The 19,059-nt window shown below is 42.4% G+C and overlaps 1 protein-coding gene across 1 annotated transcript in view; it reads left to right on the forward strand.

The window, feature by feature from the left end:
• Positions 1-19,059, forward strand: part of astn1 (astrotactin 1) — a gene marked incomplete at both ends in the record, with an annotated part of 727,677 nt that overhangs the window by 679,254 nt on the left and 29,364 nt on the right. Inside the window, one exon of the mRNA XM_080440454.1 lies at positions 17,581-17,716. Within this exon, the coding sequence (XP_080296580.1) occupies positions 17,581-17,716 (136 nt within the window). The remainder of the gene's footprint in view (positions 1-17,580; positions 17,717-19,059) is intronic.

A 19,059-nucleotide genomic window follows, 5' to 3' on the forward strand; every position in this document is an offset into this window, starting at 1 on the left:
TTTAAAAAGTTTAAAAAAAAGTTTAAAAAAAAAGTACCAAGAGTAAAAGTGCTAACATATTTGAAAATAGCCAATCTACAAGCTCACAACACGTCGTGAGCTTGTAGATCTGCTATTTTCAAATAGCCTTGGTATGAAATGGGCTAAAATGGTTCATATGTGTTTTATAATGTGTGTAAAACACCATCGCGGGAGCGTTTTTATTTTACGTTGCGTGTGAGTGAACGTAACCGTTTCAGAAAGTGAACGAGCTCGTTCACGTTCGCGGCAAATGAACTGGTTGTCTTGAACGAATCGATCATGAACGACACATCACTACAGAGTGGCTCACAACCTCAGCCTGATGCCGTGAAAGTCTTAATATCTCCCCCGAGCTATGGGGAATTCCCTTTGGCTAAGTGGTTAAGATGTTGCCTTTCCACGAGGGAGATCCCGGGCGTTACACTTATGAAAATAAAAAAATAGTTTGTTTTTTAAATAAATAAATGGCCTACTTCGTCCTACAATAGTCTCGCAACAAAAGTAGCACAAAAAAAAACAGCTGATGTACAAGCTCACAACGCAATCGTGATCGTTTTGGGCTTGTAGATCTGCTATTCTTTGGCTATTTTATAAAAAACAAAATGACAGTTTAAAGTGGGTTTACATGTGTCTGACATGTGAGCTTCTGACTCGATAATAACGACCTGGCTTTGGATCTGATGTGAACACATCGGTTCATATTTTCCACATCCTGAAAAGTTGAACCGTTTTTGGGACATACGAGTTCTTCCGACCGGCGGACGGCGGGCGATACGGCATGGGGCTCGCACACGATGATGTCACCTCGTGTGCCTGAGGCTCGTTACGAGGAGCGCTTAACCCCTTAAGACCGGGAAGGCATTTACTGTGAAATTCTTTGATGTCTATAGCTTGTAATCATTATTTTATACTTTGGGGCTATTCAATAATAGCAGATCTACAAAATCTGGATTTAAAAAATGTGCTTGAGTAAAAGTACTAAAGTATTGGTATATTCAAAATATCAAAATATACTTTATTTAGCTACGAGCTTGTAGATCTGCTATTATTGAAAAATCTTGAACATTAATTGTGTTGAATACATTTTGTGAAACGACATTTTTAACTCAAATCTTTGCTTCTGGGGGGTCCCTGGAACAACACGATTTGATGGGGATCGGCGGCAAAAAACACAACAATCATTTTGGGTGGTCCTTGACAAGAAAAGGTTTGAGCACCACTGATATATCAGCAATAGTTTTTTTCAGAAAACTGAAGACATTTGACAAAAGATTTGCACACATTTTCACGACTTCAAAAAAAAATAGCAGATCTACAAGCTCATAGCGCGGCACTCGGTGCCGCGCTATGAGCTTGTATATCTGCTATTTTTTAAATACAATTTTTATCCCACGATTATGTAACCCTTTTTTCACCCAGTGCCAATTGCCTAAGCATGTAATCCTGGGCGCTACTCTCCCTCTGCCAGCCTGGGAAGAGCCCCAAACTGAGCTCATGCTTTTTAGGACCAAAGAAATCTTAAAAAATGACACAGATGCGTTCTCCCGGGTCTAAATGGGTTAACACATAAACAGAGCTCTTCATGTCAGCTTCCAGACGCCGTCTAGCTCGCTGCCCAGCGGAGCGATCAGCGGCCACAACGCAGTCACAATATCTACACACACTTATCTGACATTACATAATCACACTCAGCATGGAGAGCAGGGACAAGCTGGTGTCTGTCTGACACATGCACGCACTCCTTCTCTTCTCTCCCCCTTTGTTTTTGTTTTTCTGTGTGTGTGTGTGTGTGTGTGTGTGTGTGTGTGTGTGTGTGTGTGTGTGTGTGTGTGTGTGTGTGTGTGTGTGTGTGTGTGTGTGTGTGTGTGTGTGTGTGTGTGTGTGTGTGTGTGTGTGTGTGTGTGTGTCAGTGGTGTAAAGTAACTAGGTATATTTACTAATATTTACTTCTACTCCACTACATCTCAGAGGCAAATATTGTACTTTTACTACAAAACTTTAGTTACTTTTTTGTTTTTGATTATTATAACAAACCCTGTATACATTTCGGCCATTTGAAAATAGCCGATCTACAAGCTCACAATGCGTCGCGATGCAACACATTGTGAGATTTTTTATACTTGTGAAACAGGACATTCTGCGCAATGGGTGCTTTCTACATCTGGTACTTTTAAGTATATTTTGATACCAATACTTTTGTACTTTAGTAAAACATTTTGAGTAAGTAAATGTTGAGTTACGGACTTTTACTTGTAACAGAGTATTTGTACATGTCAATATTGATACTTTTACCTAAGTAAAACATTTGAGTATACTTTTTCCACCACTGGGGTGTATGTGTGTGGGCGTGTGTGCGTGCATGTGTGTAAACAACATGGATTTCAGGATGTTTTCCAGATTGTGATGTTGAAAAGCATGTGTGTGTGTGTGTGTGGGGGGGGGGGGGGACTCCAACATCTGGTTCTCATGACTCTTCGGAGAAAGTAAAGGGCAGATATTTGCTATTTTTTACCTTTTCTTTTTTCTTTTCTTCAGGGTTGTATTTGCGTCTTCTTCCAGAGATCAGTGGAAGAGTCACTTGAGATGCTTTTTCCCCGTAAAGTTGGATGCTCTGTTTTCACTGTCCTGTCCTGGCACCTCACCTTTAACCCCTTCAGACCGGGAACGCATCTGTGTCACCACTTTGGTTAACCATTGTTTTATACTTTGGCTATTGAAAAAATAGCAGATCTACAAGCTCATAGCGCGGCACCGAGTGCTGCGCTATGAGCTTGTAGATCTGCTATTTTTTTTTTTTATCGTGAAAATATGTGCAAATCATTAAATATATATATTTTATTTTTTATTTTTTATTAAGCAAACATTTTTAACTCAAATTGTTGCTTCTGGGGGGGGGGGGGGGGAGGGGGTCCCTGGAACAACATATTTTGAGATAGGGGGGTCCACGGCCAAATACATATCATTTTGGGTGGTCCTTGACATTAAAAAGTTTGAGAACCACCGATTTTTCAAAGAACTGTTTAGAAGACTGGATTTAGAAGACATTTGTAGAATCCCCCCAGAAGCAAAAGTTTAGTTAAAAAAAAATTGCTTTAAAAACATATATATATGTATTCAAAAGATTTGCACAAATGTTTATGTTTTTTCAAAAATAGCAGATCTACAAGCTAGTGCCGCACCATGAGCTTGTATTTCTGCTGTTTTTGAATAGCCAAAGTATAAGCTAATGGTTAAAGTGCTTAAAACCTAAAATGACAGATGCGTTCCTGGTCTTAATGGGTTAAGGATTGCGGTTGAGGAGAAAAAAGAAAGAAAGAAAAAAATTCTATATTTCTGCATAACTTTTTGCAGCGTGGCTGTATGTTGCCAAGCGTTTACAGACAGACGGACACGTTGTTTATTTACTGTTGTTTCTGCTTTTATAACCCCGCAAGCATCCGTTGTTCTGCTGGATATCCTACACCAGACAATAGCAGATCTACATGCTTACAACACGTCGCAAAACAGCGAAAATATCTCATGTACTGTAGAGCGAAAACAGAACAGACACCGGTACAGAGCCCTGAGGCGTTGGGTTTGGATAACGGGCCTGCGGTGCTGCTTCCATAAAACCAGACGGACCTGAGGACCATTATAAAAAATAAAAACTCAATTCCTAACAGTTTTCTGAAAAATCTATGTTGCTATAATATCAGTGGTTCTCGAACTTTTTCATGTCAAGGACCCCAGAAATGATATACATTTGGCCGCGGACCCCCATCACATTTTTGTTTTGTTTCAGGGACCCCCCAGAAGCAAAGATTTGAGTTATAAATGTTCGTTTTAAGAAAATGTATATACATTCTATGATTTGCAAAACAATTCTATAGATTAAAAAAAAATAGTAGATCTACAAGCTCATAGCGCGGCATGTTTTTGTTTTGGTCGCATTCCTAAGACAATAATTTGATGGCGGTTCCGGTAGGAGACACAAAGAGTCTCCTTTGTGTCTCCTACCGGTCCGCTGGTCATCACATTATTGGTTTAGGAAAGCGACAAAAACTAAAGAATATCCATGAATTCAAGACTCCATGGGGTGACTAATCCATAGAAAAATAATAATAAAACTAATATGAATATACAACGTTTTCTGCCCGAAACCAACAAAATGAACCCCTGGCTCTCTGCTTTATGTTGTGGAGTCGCTTGTTCTTGTTAACCCTTAATTAAGGCCGGGAAGGGAACGCATGTGCGTCATTTTATGATATCTTTGGCTATTCAAAAATAGCAGATCTACAAGCTCATAGCGCGGCACCGAGTGCCGCGCTATGAGCTTGTAGATCTGCTATTTTTAGAAAAATCCTGAAAATGTGTGCAAATCTTTTATATACATTTTTAACTCAAATCTTTGCTACTGGGGGTCCCTGGAACAAAATATTTTTAGATGGGAGGGGGTCCTCGGTCAAATACATAGTATTTTGGGGGTCCTTGACATGAAAAAAGTTTGAAAACCATTGATAATATAGCAACATAAGTAAAAAAAAAAAAATGTAATAAAAACTTTAGGAAAATAGTACTTTAGGATTTAGACGACATTTGTAAAATCCCCAGAAGCAAAGATTTGAGTTAAAAACATATTATAAAAGTATTTGCACACATTTTCACGAGTTTTCAAAAAAAATAGCAGATCTACAAGCTCATAGCGCGGCACTCGGTGCCGCGCTATGAGCTTGTAGATCTGCTATTTTTGAATAGCCAAATAAATCTTAAAATTACACACATGCGTTCCCTTCCCGGCCTTAAAGGGTTAAGTGAGGCTTCTGACGATAGCAACCATATTGCGAACTGTTCACTTCGGAACCAAAAGCATTAAATCATTTTTAGAACAGCTTTAGCTTAGTGTGGAAGCAGCAGGGAGAACCTCGAGGAATAACACATGCACTCAGAGTGCTTCTCATTTATTTGTGGTTCTGTATGGCGGCCAACGCTAAACACTACACAGATATTTCCATAATGTTCAAATACATTATTTTTTTAAGGGAATGTTGACACCTTATGCCTAGTGGTTCTCAGCCTTTTTAGAGGCTGTGAACCCCCAAAATAATCATATTTGAACTGGGGACCCCCCAAAATAATCATATTTGAACTGGGGACCCCCCAAAATAATCATATTTGAACTGGGGACCTCCCAAAATAATCATATTTGAACTGGGGACCCCCCAAAATAATCATATTTGAACTGGGAACCCTCCCAAAATAATCATATTTGAACTGGGGACCTCCCAAAATAATCATATTTGAACTGGGGACCCCCCAAAATAATCATATTTGAACTGGGGACCCCCCAAAATAATCATATTTGAACTGGGGACCCTCCCAAAATAATCATATTTGAACTGGGGACCCCCCAAAATAATCATATTTGAATTGGGGACCTCCCAAAATAATCATATTTGAACTGGTGACCCCCCAAAATAATCATATTTGAACTGGGGACCCCCCAAAATAATCATATTTGAACTGGTGACCCCCCAAAATAATCATATTTGAACTGGGGACCCCCCAAAATAATCATATTTGAACTGGGGACCCCCCAAAATAATCATATTTGAACTGGTGACCCCCCAAAATAATCATATTTGAACTGGGGACCCCCCAAAATAATCATATCTGAACTGGGGACCATCCCAAAATAATCATATTTGAATTGGGGACCCCCCAAAATAATCATATTTGAACTGGGGACCCCCCAAAATAATCATATTTGAACTGGGGACCCCCCAAAATAATCATATTTGAACTGGGGACCCTCCCAAAATAATCATATTTGAACTGGGGACCCCCCAAAATAATCATATTTGAACTGGTGACCCCCCAAAATAATCATATTTGAACTGGGGACCCCCCAAAATAATCATATTTGAACTGGTGACCCCCCAAAATAATCATATTTGAACTGGGGACCCCCCAAAATAATCATATCTGAACTGGGGACCATCCCAAAATAATCATATTTGAATTGGGGACCCCCCAAAATAATCATGTTTGAACTGGGGACCCCCCAAAATAATCATATTTGAACTGGGGACCCCCCAAAATAATCATATTTGAACTGGGGACCCTCCCAAAATAATCATATTTGAATTGGGGACCCCCCAAAATAATCATATTTGAACTGGGGACCCCCCAAAATAATCATATTTGAATTGGGGACCTCCCAAAATAATCATTTTTGAACTGGGGACCCCCCAAAATAATCATTTTTGAACTGGGGACCCCCCCCCCCCCCCAAGATGGCACAGAAAGACCCTTAACTAATAATTTAGGAATAAGAACCTTGCACACAACACCTTCAAGCATTTTAAGCACTTTAAGCATTTTAAGCTTTAGAGCAGTGATTCTCAACAATTTTAATTTCAAGGACCCCCAGTTTGACATGCATTAGGGCTACGGACCCCCATTTAATGACATTTCTATCTCTGGGACCCCAATTTATATTGTAAAATCAATGTTAATTTAACTCTGAGAGTGTACAAATGGAACCAAATGGACCTGTTAGGGTCCATTTGGTTCCATTTGTACACTCTCAGAGTTACAGACCCATAAGGGTCCATTTGGTTCCTATCCATCATTTAGCTGGGGACCCCCTGGAACTCCCTCAAGGACCACTGGTGATCCCCGGACCACTGGTTGAGAACCACTGCTTCAGAGAACCAACGGACATACTGGCTCGATACCGCTGCTATTCTTTATCTCTTTGTGTGTGTGTGTGTGTGTGTGTGTGTGTGTGTGTGTGTGTGTGTGTGTGTGTGTGTGTGTGTGTGTGTGTGTGTGTGTGTGTGTGTGTGTGTGTGTGTGTGTGTGTGTGTGTGTGTGTGTGTGTGTGTTGGTGTTGTTATGTCCTTGTTGTATGCAATTAAATAACAACACAATATATTATTACCATCATTATTATTATTATTGCTGCTGCAATGTCTGAGGAGACCAGAGAACAAAACAAAACCAGTACTGTATACCTGTAATACACACACAATGTAATAACAGAGAAACCTTGGCCCCTAGATTTGATTCCATTTCACCCAATAAGACCTTCAAACCAGGCTCAGGGATTCAGTGAGTGAACGTTAACTCACATGAAAGAACACATTTATATTGTTTTGGGCCCTTTTTTTTAATAAAGCCTGAGCAATGTTATCTTAGGATAAACCCCTGGTTGGCTTTCGCTTCCAGCCATGAAATGCAGACTCATGCTGGTCCACCGGCCTGTCAGAAGCACTCTGCTTGCACCTGATAACCCACTAAGACCGGGAACGCATCTCTGTCATTTTTTTAAGATTCATTTGGTCCTAAAAGCATGAGCTCAGTTTGGGGCTCTCCCCAGGCTGGTAGAGGGAGAGTAGCGCCCAGGATTACATGCTTGGGCAATTGGTACTGGGTGAAAAAAAGGGTTACATAATCGTGGGATAAAAATTATGTAAAAAAAATAGCAGATGTACAAGCTCATAGCGCGGCACCGAGTGCCGCGCTATGAGCTTGTAGATCTGCTAATTTTTCTAAAAAAAATGTGAAAATGTGTGCAAATCTTTGAATATATTTATTTTTTAAAGCGAACATTTGTAACTCAAATCTTTGCTTCTGGGGGGTCCCTGGAACAACATATTTTGAGATGGGGGTCCGCGGCCATATACATATCATTTTGGTGGGTCCCTGACATGAAATAGTTTGAGAGCCACTGATATTATATAACATAAGGTTTTTTTTCAAAAAAACTGATAAGATTTAGAAGACATGTGTAGAATCCCCCAGAAGCAAAGATTTCAGTAAAAAAAAATCACTTTAAAAATATATATATATTCAAAGATTTGCACACATTTTCACGATTTAAAAAAAAAATTGCAGATCTACAAGCTCATAGTGCGGCACTCGGTTCCGCGCTATGAGCTTGTATAGCCAAGTCAATAGCCAAGTAAATCTAAAACGACACAGATGCGTAGATGCGTTCCCTGGTCTTAATGGGCTAAACAAAAATAACGTTTCAATATTCAACTCCGTTCTCTTGCCAGTTCTTTTGAGTAGGAATCAACATCAATAGCATGACGACGGGGGTCAAAGTCGAGATGACCTCAGGGTTTTTGTTTTATTGTTCTAAAGTATTCCAAATATTATTAACCCATTAAAACCGGGGGAAACGCATCTGTGTTTCCCCCGGTTAAAAAAACGTTGTTTTGTACTTTGGGCTATTCAAGAAATAGGGTGGGGGGGGGGGTCCCTCGAACAAAAATATTTTCAGATGGGGGTCCGTGGCCAAATACATATGATTTTGGAGGTCCTTGACATGAAAACGTTTGAGCACCACTGATATTATAGCAACATAGGTTTTTCAGAAAGCTGAAATGAGCTATGTACTGTTTATCTGCTATTGTTCTTTAATAGCCCAAAGAAATCTAAAAATGACACAGATGCTCTCCCGGTCTCAATGGATTAATTTTGCCCATCGCATGTAGTAAACAGAAACCACATTACGCTGTTGCTACAGTATTAGTAACTCACAACGCACTGTATTGGAACCAACCACACAATACGATGACAAATGTAAGCGTTCATTGCAGCAGAATACATACATGTTCATGTTGCGGTGAAAAATGATATCACTCTGATGCACGGAGACTGAATTGGGAATATGATTATTCACAGTGGTGGAAAAAGTACTCAAATTCTTTACTTAACCCATTGAGACCTGAAGCCGATACTACATGTCTCCTAAATCTCAACAGTATTCTGAAAAACGAATGTTTCTATATCAGTGGTGTTCAATCTTTTTCATGTCAAGGACCCCCAAAATGATATGTATTTGGCCGCGGACCCCCATCAAAATATTTTGTTCCAGGGACCCCCAGAAGCAACAATTTGAGTTAAAAATGTTCGCTTTAAAAATATATATATTCAAAGATTTGCACACATTTTCACGATTTTTCAAAAATAGCAGATCTACAAGCTCGTAGCGCGGCACGAGTGCCGCGCTATGAGCTTGTATATCTGCTATCTTTGAATAGCCTAAGTGTAAAATAATGCTTTTTAGCTCAAATCTAAAAATGACACAGTTCCAGGTCTTAATGGGTTAAGTAAACGTACCAATGCTGCAATATAGAAATACTCTGTTACAAGTAAAAGTGCAGAATTCTAAATGTACTTGAGTAAAAGTACAGAAGTATTGGCATCAAAATGTACTTTAAGTACCAAAAGTAAAAGTACTAAAATGTTTGAAAATAGCAGTTCTACAAGCTCACAACGCATCGCGACGTGTTGTGAGCTTGTAGATCGGCTATTTTCAAATAGCCTGTGTATAAAATAGGGCTGAAGTGGTTAATGTGTGTTTTATAACATAATAATTTACATCTGAAAGTAACTAAAGTTGTCAAATAATTGGAAATACTCAAAAGTAAAGTGCAAATACCTCAACATTTTACTTAAGGTACCTGAGTAAATGTACTTAGTTACATTACACCACTGATTATTCAATTACAGTTATCCCACATTCTTGTGTGTGGGGGGGGGGGGGGCTTGTAGACATTTGTCAAGGGGCAGCACATGTAAAAGAAGGCTTTGTAAGGAGACCGGAGCGTACCCATGATGATGAAGTGGTATCTAGAGGCAGCACATGGAGATGGATGATTGTGCGATAACCATATGTAGACGTTTATAAATTGATCAGAGTGATTCACAGACAGACAGACAGAACACACACACATGCATGCAAGGCCTCTTGCACGGAGTTCTGGACGGATTTTAAAACTTTAACCCATTAAGATCAGATGTTATGAACATCAAACCTTTTCATGTCAAGGCCAACCCCCAAAATTATATGTATTTGGCCACGGACCCCCATCTCAAAATGTCATGTTCCAGGGACCCCCAGAAGCAAAGATTTGAGTTACAAATGTTCTTTTAAAAAATATATATATTCAAAGAGTTGCACACATTTTCACGATTTTTCAAAAATAGCAGATCTACAAGCTCATAGCGCGGCACTCGGTGCCGCGCTATGAGCTTGTAGATCTGCTATTTTTGAATAGCCAAAGAAATCTAAAAATGACACAGATTCTTTCCCGGTCTTAATGGGGGAACATTCACTGAAAGTATAGCGGATCTTCAAGCTCACAACGTGTCGTAACTGCAGTAGAGGGGACCGAGTACACGGTTAACCCGAGTGTTTAAGAGATTAAGAGCCCTATTCTCGCCAGTGCCTTTCCCATTATCCCTATATTCTTTTGCCATTTTTTACTATACATTTTCAAATAATTCATATAGCCAATCTACAAGTATTAAATAATAATTAATATTTGTATTAAATAAATTATTTTTGTAACCCGTTGTTTTCACCCAGTGCCAATTTCCTATGTAATCCTGGCCGCTACTCTCCCTCTGCCAGCCTGGGGAGAGCCCAGAACTGCAGCTCATGCCAGTGAAGCAGGCCGCTCCTTATCACCTGACAGGGAGGAGTTTCCCCCGGTAGGACGTAGCTTCTTATCACCTGACAGGGAGGAGTTTCCCCCGGTAGGACGTAGCTTCTTATCACCTGACAGGGGGGAGTTTCCCCGGTAGGACGTAGCTTCTTATCACCTGACAGGGGGGAGTTTCCCCGGTAGGACGTAGCTTCTTATCACCTGACAGGGGGGAGTGTCCCCGGTAGGACGTAGCTTCTTATCACCTGACAGGGGGGAGTTTCCCCGGTAGGACGTAGCTTCTTATCACCTGACAGGGGGGAGTTTCCCCGGTAGGACGTAGCTTCTTATCACCTGACAGGGAGGAGTTTCCCCGGTAGGACGTAGCTTCTTATCACCTGACAGGGAGGAGTTTCCCCGGTAGGACGTAGCTTCTTATCACCTGACAGGGAGGAGTTTCCCCGGTAGGACGTAGCTTCTTATCACCTGACAGGGAGGAGTTTCCCCGGTAGGACGTAGCTTCTTATCACCTGACAGGGAGGAGTTTCCCCCGGTAGGACGTAGCTTCTTATCACCTGACAGGGGGGAGTTTCCCCGGTAGGACGTAGCGCGTGGAAGGAACACGTTATTCCAACCAGTTCCTTTCCCCTCCATCAGGCGCCCCGGCTGACCAGGGGGAGGCAGTATAGAGACCAGGATTACTACATGTTTTTTTGTGAGGGTATTAACTACCCTAGGGGACACGGGGAGAACATGCAAACTCCTCATAGTACCCCCCTCCCCCGACACATCCATCCACACACACACACACACACTCACTGTTGACCCCGGCAGTGAGTAGATGCGTGCTTCGCTGCTGTGTCGCATCATGTGACCAGAGCCTTGTGTTGGTGGTGTTGAAGCTTCACGCTGTCTGTCTGCAACCAGATCTCTTCTCCTGCCAAGAAGGCAACAGCAGGGGTCGCTAGAGAGCACACAGCCGCAGAGAACTCAGTCCCCCCCGCCCCCGAAAGCCGCCAACACTGGCAACGGGCTCTATGCACAGCAGCCATGTTGGAACCAAATTGGGCCTCTTCCTTACTTCCTTCAACAGGTCTTATCAATTACACTATTGAAGGCTCTGTTCCATTCTTGGTCAAACAGAGTCAGGGTGTTGTCCCACTGGAGACACAAAGAGTCTCCTTTGTGTCTCCTACCGGAACCGCTGTCTACCGGTCCGCTGGTCATGAAATGATTGTCTTAGGAATGAGACAAAAAAAATAATATATATATCTACAGTATGAATTCAAGTCTCCATGGGGTGACGATCGATAGGAAAAAAAGTGAACTATCCCTATCACCCTTTAAGGTTATGTAACTCAGAGAGTGTACAAATGGAACCAAATGGACCCCTTAGGGACCATTTGGTTCCATTTGTACACTCTCTGGATTATGGGAGGTCCTTGAAATGAAAAGGTTTGAGAACCACTGCGATTTACACAAAAATGGAACGGAGCCTTAATTAGTATAATAGGTAAGACCTGTGAAGGAGGTAAGTAAGTAAGAGGCCCAATTTCTTTCCAATATGGCCGCTGTGCAGAGAGCCTGTTGTGTTTTCCGTCGGCACGGCATCGCTGCCCAGGAATCGAACCAGCCAGGTCTCTGCCGGTGGTCGGGGGAGGGGGGGGGGGGCCCGGGGGGGGGGGGGGGGGGGACACCCTGACGAGAAGGTGAAGCCTTGCTCTGATTCAGTTCCAACAGCAATTCTTTTTTTCTCTTTTCTTTTTAACCCGTTAAGACCGGGAACGCATCTGTGTCATTTTAGCTGTGAACCACTTTAAACCATTATCATGTACTTTGGGATATTAAAAAATAGCAGATCTGCAAGCTCATAGGAGCTTGTAGATCTGCTGTTTTCTCTCTTTAGGAAAAATCGTGAAAATGAGTGCAAATCTTTGAATATATATATTTTTAAAGCAAAAAATGTTAACTCAAATCTTTGCTTCTTCTGGGGATTCTACACAAATCCTAACAGTTTTTTTTTTTAAATAAAAAAACTCATGTTGCTATAATCAAACTTGGTTCATGTCAAGGACCACCCAAAATGATCCGTATTTTTTCGCGGACCCCCATCTCAAAATATGTTGCATATCAGCAGCAAAGATTAGAGTTAAAAATGTAAATATATTCAAAGATTTGCACTCATTTTCACGATTTATTTTCCTTCAAAAAATTGCAGATCTACAAGCTCGTAGCGCGGCACTCGGTGCCACGCTACGAGCTTGTAGATCTGCAATTTAATAATTTAATTTAATAGCCCAAATAAATCATAAAAAAGTGACACAGATGCGTTCCCGGTCTTAAAGGGTTAAATGTCTGTCATGTCAACAATCACTCTTTTGGGCTTTGACCCCCCCCCTGGGCCATGCAGCATGCCATGGCAGCACACAGCGTTATAATGCGCCGCTCCTCGCGTTGACTGACATTTCCACCTCAAAAGGAAAAAAGCTTTTGAAGCTTTTGAGTTATCTGCAATAACTTAAATCCTTCCAGAGTTAGTTCTGCCCTTGTTCTCCTGTCAGGACACAGCGGGGGGGAAAGAACAGAACGGCTCGGCCCACCTCACCTTGACATGAAGCCCCTTTTCCACAGGAAGACCAGACGGTCAAAACTCACTGAATCACTGACTGTTGTTTGAGGTGGAGTCAGTCCAGCACCCTGTTCCTGATGCTTTTATTTTTAGAACCTGGCAACGCATCTGTGTCACTTTTTCATTTGAGCAAAAAAAAAAAGCATTAATTTACACTTTGGCTATTGAAAAAATAGCAGATCTACAAGCTCGTAGCGCGGCACCGAGTGCCGCGCTACGAGCTTGTAGATCTGCTATTTTTTTGAAAAATCATGAAAATGTGTGCAAATCTTTGAATACATATTGTTTAAAGCGAACATTTTTAACTCTATTATTTGCTTCCGGGAGGTCCCTGGAACTAAACATTTTGAGATGGGGGTCGGCGGCCAAATACATATCATTTTGGGGGGTCCTTGACATGGAAAAGTTTGAGAACCACTGATATAGAAACATACGTTTTTTTTCAGAAAACTGCTGGGATTTAGAAGACATTTGTAGAATGGGCCTCAGGTCTTAATGGGTTAAAGGTGATGTATTTGTCTCCGTAAAGGTTCTGATGCTTTCATTCAGCCGTTCTCAAAACGTTTTCATGTCAAGTTATTTGGCCCCCGCCCACTCTGAGGAGAACCACTGGCTTAATGTGTTCTCTGTCGTATACGGTGGTTTTGTCCACCGAAGTTTAGCCGATCTACACGCTTTGACGCGTGAAACACCCTCCTCGTACGAGCAAGTATTCTAAAGCGGTTTCATCTCATGGTGCATCTTCTGAACCAGGGCTTATTATGCTGCTTCCACAGGTCAGTGCACAGCAGGGGGGCCTTTAAGCACTTTTTAGCAGGGATTTCTATGGCATTAGTTTTCTGCTGTACACCGTATGATAGACACTGCTTGGTGGGAGAGATACGTTATAGCAAGAGAGACATGATGAAGATTAGCAGGCGTCATACTGTAAGGCCTGCTCAAACCTAGCCTTCCCACTGAGCCATAGTCGGCTATTAGACCTCCGTCTAAAACAGGGTTTTAATTGATATAAAAGTACAATTTTTTTTAGACGTCTAGGCTTAGCCTAGACGTTGATTAGCAGTTTTTTAAGCGTCTGTATATAGACGTCTATATTATAGACGTCATTTCAACGGCTATAATATAGACGGTCTATAAATAGACGCTTAAAAAACAGCTAATCAACGTCTAGAATAAAAAAAACTATTTTAACCCTTAGACGTATTTTAGACGTCTAATAGCCCGAAAAATGCTCAGTGGGTTGTGCCCCCCCCCTACTTTGTTGTACAACGAATAGTGAAAACAACAGATCTACAAGCTCACAACGCATCGCATCGCTATGTGTCCTCTGCTTGTAGATCTGCTATTTTTGACTTATGTGTTATTTTGTCTGTCTGTCTGTCTGTCTGTCTGTCTGTCTGTCTGTCTGTCTGTCTGTCTGTCTGTCTGTCTGTCTGTCTGTCTGTGTGTCTGTCTGTCTGTCTGTCTGTGTGTCTGTCTGTCTGTCTGTCTGTCTGTCTGTGTGTCTGTCTGTGTGTCTGTCTGTGTGTCTGTCTGTCTGCCTGTGTGTCTGTCTGTGTGTCTGTCTGTCTGTCTGTCTGTCTGTCTGTCTGTCTGTCTGTCTGAACATTGTTGGCCTAATAATAATAACATGCCCGACATAGGAAGAGCAGATGGAAAGTGTTTTTAGGAAACAGTGGTTTACCGTGCAGAAAGAGCAAGAAGGCATACAGAGGCCATTACCACAGCACCCGTCTACACATTAGTGTGGAACAGGAAGAAATAAAGCAGATCTAAAGTCTTTCTGCACTTCTTTTATTGCCGTGCAAAACGGAGCAAAACAAAAAGACACATTCCAAAAGTACTATCCTTCGTTTTTAGCCGTGAGAAAATAGGTGTTTATATCACAAAGTCTTGTGTGTCTATGCAAAATAAATGAATAAGAATAAAACAGTGTTTTAGTGTTATTTTACAGTTGGTTAAACTAGACAGCATCAATCCATAAAGTATTTTTTTATTTAGTCTCTCAGAAAGCCTCTCGTGGAATGAGAGCGTTTACTGGCATGTATCGCTGCTGATGCATTATACAGTAATAATACATAACACGGTATGTAAGATATTCACTAACTGGAAGCGCACGGTGCCTTGACGTTTACAGTGCTTACAAGGCAGACTTAGGGATGATATGCACACGACTTCCCTATATCTGTGGGAGGGGGGGGGGGGGGGAGCAGCTGGGGGGGAGCAACTGGGATGTCCGTATTGGAGAGAAACCAGGTCAGATATAGTATAGAGTATAACTTGACGTATTTCCACACAGCGGGGCCCTCGGCCAGAGGGGCCCCCAGAAGGACGTACGGGCGGTACACTGCCTCCTTTTATACACGGCAAAAACAGATATTCCGACCCGCTCGGCAATTAATATGCTAAGTGTTGCGAGCTTCTCACAATGTCACTTTTGATTTTCATCTCGTGGGCTGCTGTGTTTATGTCTCTGGGCCTCCTCCTGCCAGCCCCCCCCCCCCATGCGCTGAGCAAACACCTCACACTAGCTACACACTCTCTGTGTTGCCAGAATTCACGAGAGAAATAAGCAACCAGGTCAATGAAAACAAGCCCCCAAAAGAAGCGACTAGTATTAGGCCACACAAGCATTGGATGTTTGAAAACGGCAGATCTACAAGTTGTGAGCTTGTAGATCTGCTGTTTTCAAAATAAATCTTTAAAAAAAAGGGAAACATTTTGAATATTTATTTTAACATTAACACCAATCTGGTGTACAGGGGTCACAAAATACTTTTAGATGGGGGGGGGGGGGGTCCTTGACTTGTGCAATGCTTGAAAACCACTGGTTTAAGCAACATTAGGAAACAAGCCCAGATAAGAAACTACACTTTACAAACAAGCCCAAAAAAACATAACCTGCATCACCCAATGTTTACAAATGACTTTACAGAAAAACAAGCCCAAAGTCTCTTAGAAGAAGCAGACATGGCAACACTGCTTCTCTCTCTCTCTCTCTCTCTCTCTCTCTCTCTCTCTCTCTCTCTCTCTCTCTCTCTCTCTCTCTTATTAGTTTCCTGGCCCCCGCAGAGTGTTTTTAACGTCAGATGACCCTGTGCAGGCCTTTTCAGAGAGGAAAGACCCAGATGACCACCTCCAGAGGCACCCATCATCACTACACACACACACACACACACACACACACACACACACACACACACACACACACACACACACACACACACACACACACACACACACACACACAGAGACACACACACACACACACACACACAGCTTCCCCCAGGTCTTTCCCCTGTACAGCTCCTCTTGACGTACACAGACCCAGCTGGTGAAATGTCAGGCAGTCTTTCCTCTCTCTACAGACCAGAGGTCTTCAACAGGGGGTCCGGGACCCCTAGGGGGTCCTCAAAGTTACTACAGGGGGTCCGCCAAATCTTTGTGTCATATGATATTTTTTACATTAACCACTTGACCACACCCTATAGCATCCCTTTTCTGAGGAGAACTTTAGCCAAAAATATCCGATCTGAGGCGTTGTGAGCTTGTAGATCGGCTATTTTTTGCCAAATTTTAATGCAAGAGTTCTTGAAAATAGCCGAACCACAAGCTCACAACGCGAGATCTGCTATTTTCTACCTATTTGCTACCTATTAGCCGATAGAAATAGTTTTAAAGTGCTCATGTGGCCTAAGTTGCTTCTTTTGGCCTTGTTTTCCCAGACCCGGTTGCTCATTTCTCTCACAAAATATGGCAACACTGCCTGTAATAATGAGTCCTCATTAACGTCGGCCGACAGTTTGTGCTGAACTAAATGCTAACTTTTGCCAACAGATTACCAGTCTGTCGTAGTCTGTTCTGTTGTAGTCTGTTCTGTTGTAGTCTGTTCTGTTGCAATCTGGGAACCCATCGCCAACTGAAAATGAAAAACAGCGCCCTCTGCTGTTTGTTCTATGTCTGTTGGCTCTGGGCGGACGATAACGTAACACCAGAGCACAAGGAAACCGGTGTTTGTGATGCGTCTTCAGCGCATCACTTCCGGTTGGTGCGACTATGTTTTCATTCCCACTAACAATATTTCTACACGGAACACTAACACCACTTCTCCCAGAGAACATGGATCGTTTTGGTTATAAGCCCACTTGTTTCTATGATGAAAGAGTAAGTTAAAATGTGAATATATTTCCGTGGTTTTGTCTGCTCCGCGGACGCTATTGTTAAATTAGTTTCGGTTTGTTTCGAGGGGGAAAGATCGACGGACATGTGAATCCCGCCCCCACTACATGTGATTGGGTAAAGCGCGGCCTACTTCCTGATCTGAATGCGCACTCGTTATGACGAACCTCCCCGACAGATTCCAACGCAGTGCAGAAGCTGTTCTTGAGAGATTAGTTCTGTTGTAGTCTGAAGTAATCTGTTCGGTGGAGAGTCACCTTAACTCTCTTTTATCCCCCCTCTCTCTCTTATCTCTGATGACCCCCCCCCCCCCCCCCCCCCCCCATGCAGAGACCTTGCTGAGCTTCGTGGATGACATCCTGTCGGGGGCCAAGTCTCCATGTGTGATGCTGGGGGACATCCCTGACCTCCTGACCTCGTCCATCAGCATGATCGTCCGCTGTCTGGAGGCCGACACCACCTACATGTAAGACACCTCTCTATAACGTGTTCCCCTGTGCACCACCTACATGTAAGACACCTCTCTATAACGTGTTCCCCTGTGCACCACCTACATGTAAGACACCTCTCTATAACGTGTTCCCCTGTGCACCACCTACATGTAAGATACCTCTTTACAACATGTTCCCCTGTGCACCACCTACATGTAAGACACTTCTCTATAACGTGTTCCCCTGTGCACCACCTACATGTAAGATACCTCTTTACAACGTGTTCCCCTGTACACCACCTACATGTAAAACACCTCTCACACGTGTTCCCCTGTACACCACCTACATGTAAGACACTTCTCACACGTGTTCCCCTGTGGACAGCGTTTCCTTTTATTTAAGGGTCAAAATGCCTTCAAAAAGTAGCATTGATAGCCTACAGTATACTCTCTGACATGAAATATTCATGTTACAATTTTACGTTGTAGCTGAACACAATTATTAATGGCATTTGTAATTATTCCTATATCAGAGGTTCTCAAAAACGGTATTGGGAAGGAAAAAGTGGTATCGGTACATCTCTACTTTTAATGCATTATTCTTACTGTACATGGAGTGTGCAGTAGCAGTGTTTCCCCAACGACTAATCCATACCCGCATTCCCAGCCACCATCTGTCCGTCCGGGCTATGGGAACCATGACCACGACTACTCATCCAATAGCCCTTGCACAAAATGCAAATGAGCAGCTTAATGTGGAGGGAAAACAATAACAACAACAACAACAACAGCTGCCTTATAGTCCTACTTCCTTCACATGGCAATGGGACAGACAGACAGACAGACAGACAGACAGACAGACAGACAGACAGAGAAAGAGAGAAAGAGAGGGACAGACGGACGGACAGAATTGTGTTCATTTCATAGTACACAGGATGATTTTGAAGGGGGGAGGGGGTCATGATTTTTAATACTTACAAAATAAGAAATGAAATGAATTACTGCATGAAAAGTAATCAACAAACATTATGGGCCAATTTGTCAAATAATATAAGAAAGAGGCACAAGATGCTGAAGATAGCCGAGCTTGTAGATCGGCTACAAGCTCGGTCGCAGCCTGAAACGGTAGAGAACCACTGGCCTATATATAGGGAAATGAATGCATGCAACCCTGCAAGCATATATACGACCTTATAGAAACTGTGCTGAGCAGCATTGTTGTTAGAAAGGGAGGATTTGTTCCAGCCTCATTGTGGTGCCTCCTAGCACCCCCCCTCCTAGCTCCCCCCCCCGCGGTGCCACTCTGTTTAGAGACACGCTGAGCTGTTTGTTAGTCAACACAGTGGTGGAGAAAGTACTCAAATTGCTTACTTAAGTAA

Source organism: Gymnoscopelus braueri (genome assembly GCF_963280865.1).
Source record: "Gymnoscopelus braueri genome assembly, chromosome: 10".
NCBI classification, from domain to species: domain Eukaryota; kingdom Metazoa; phylum Chordata; class Actinopteri; order Myctophiformes; family Myctophidae; genus Gymnoscopelus; species Gymnoscopelus braueri.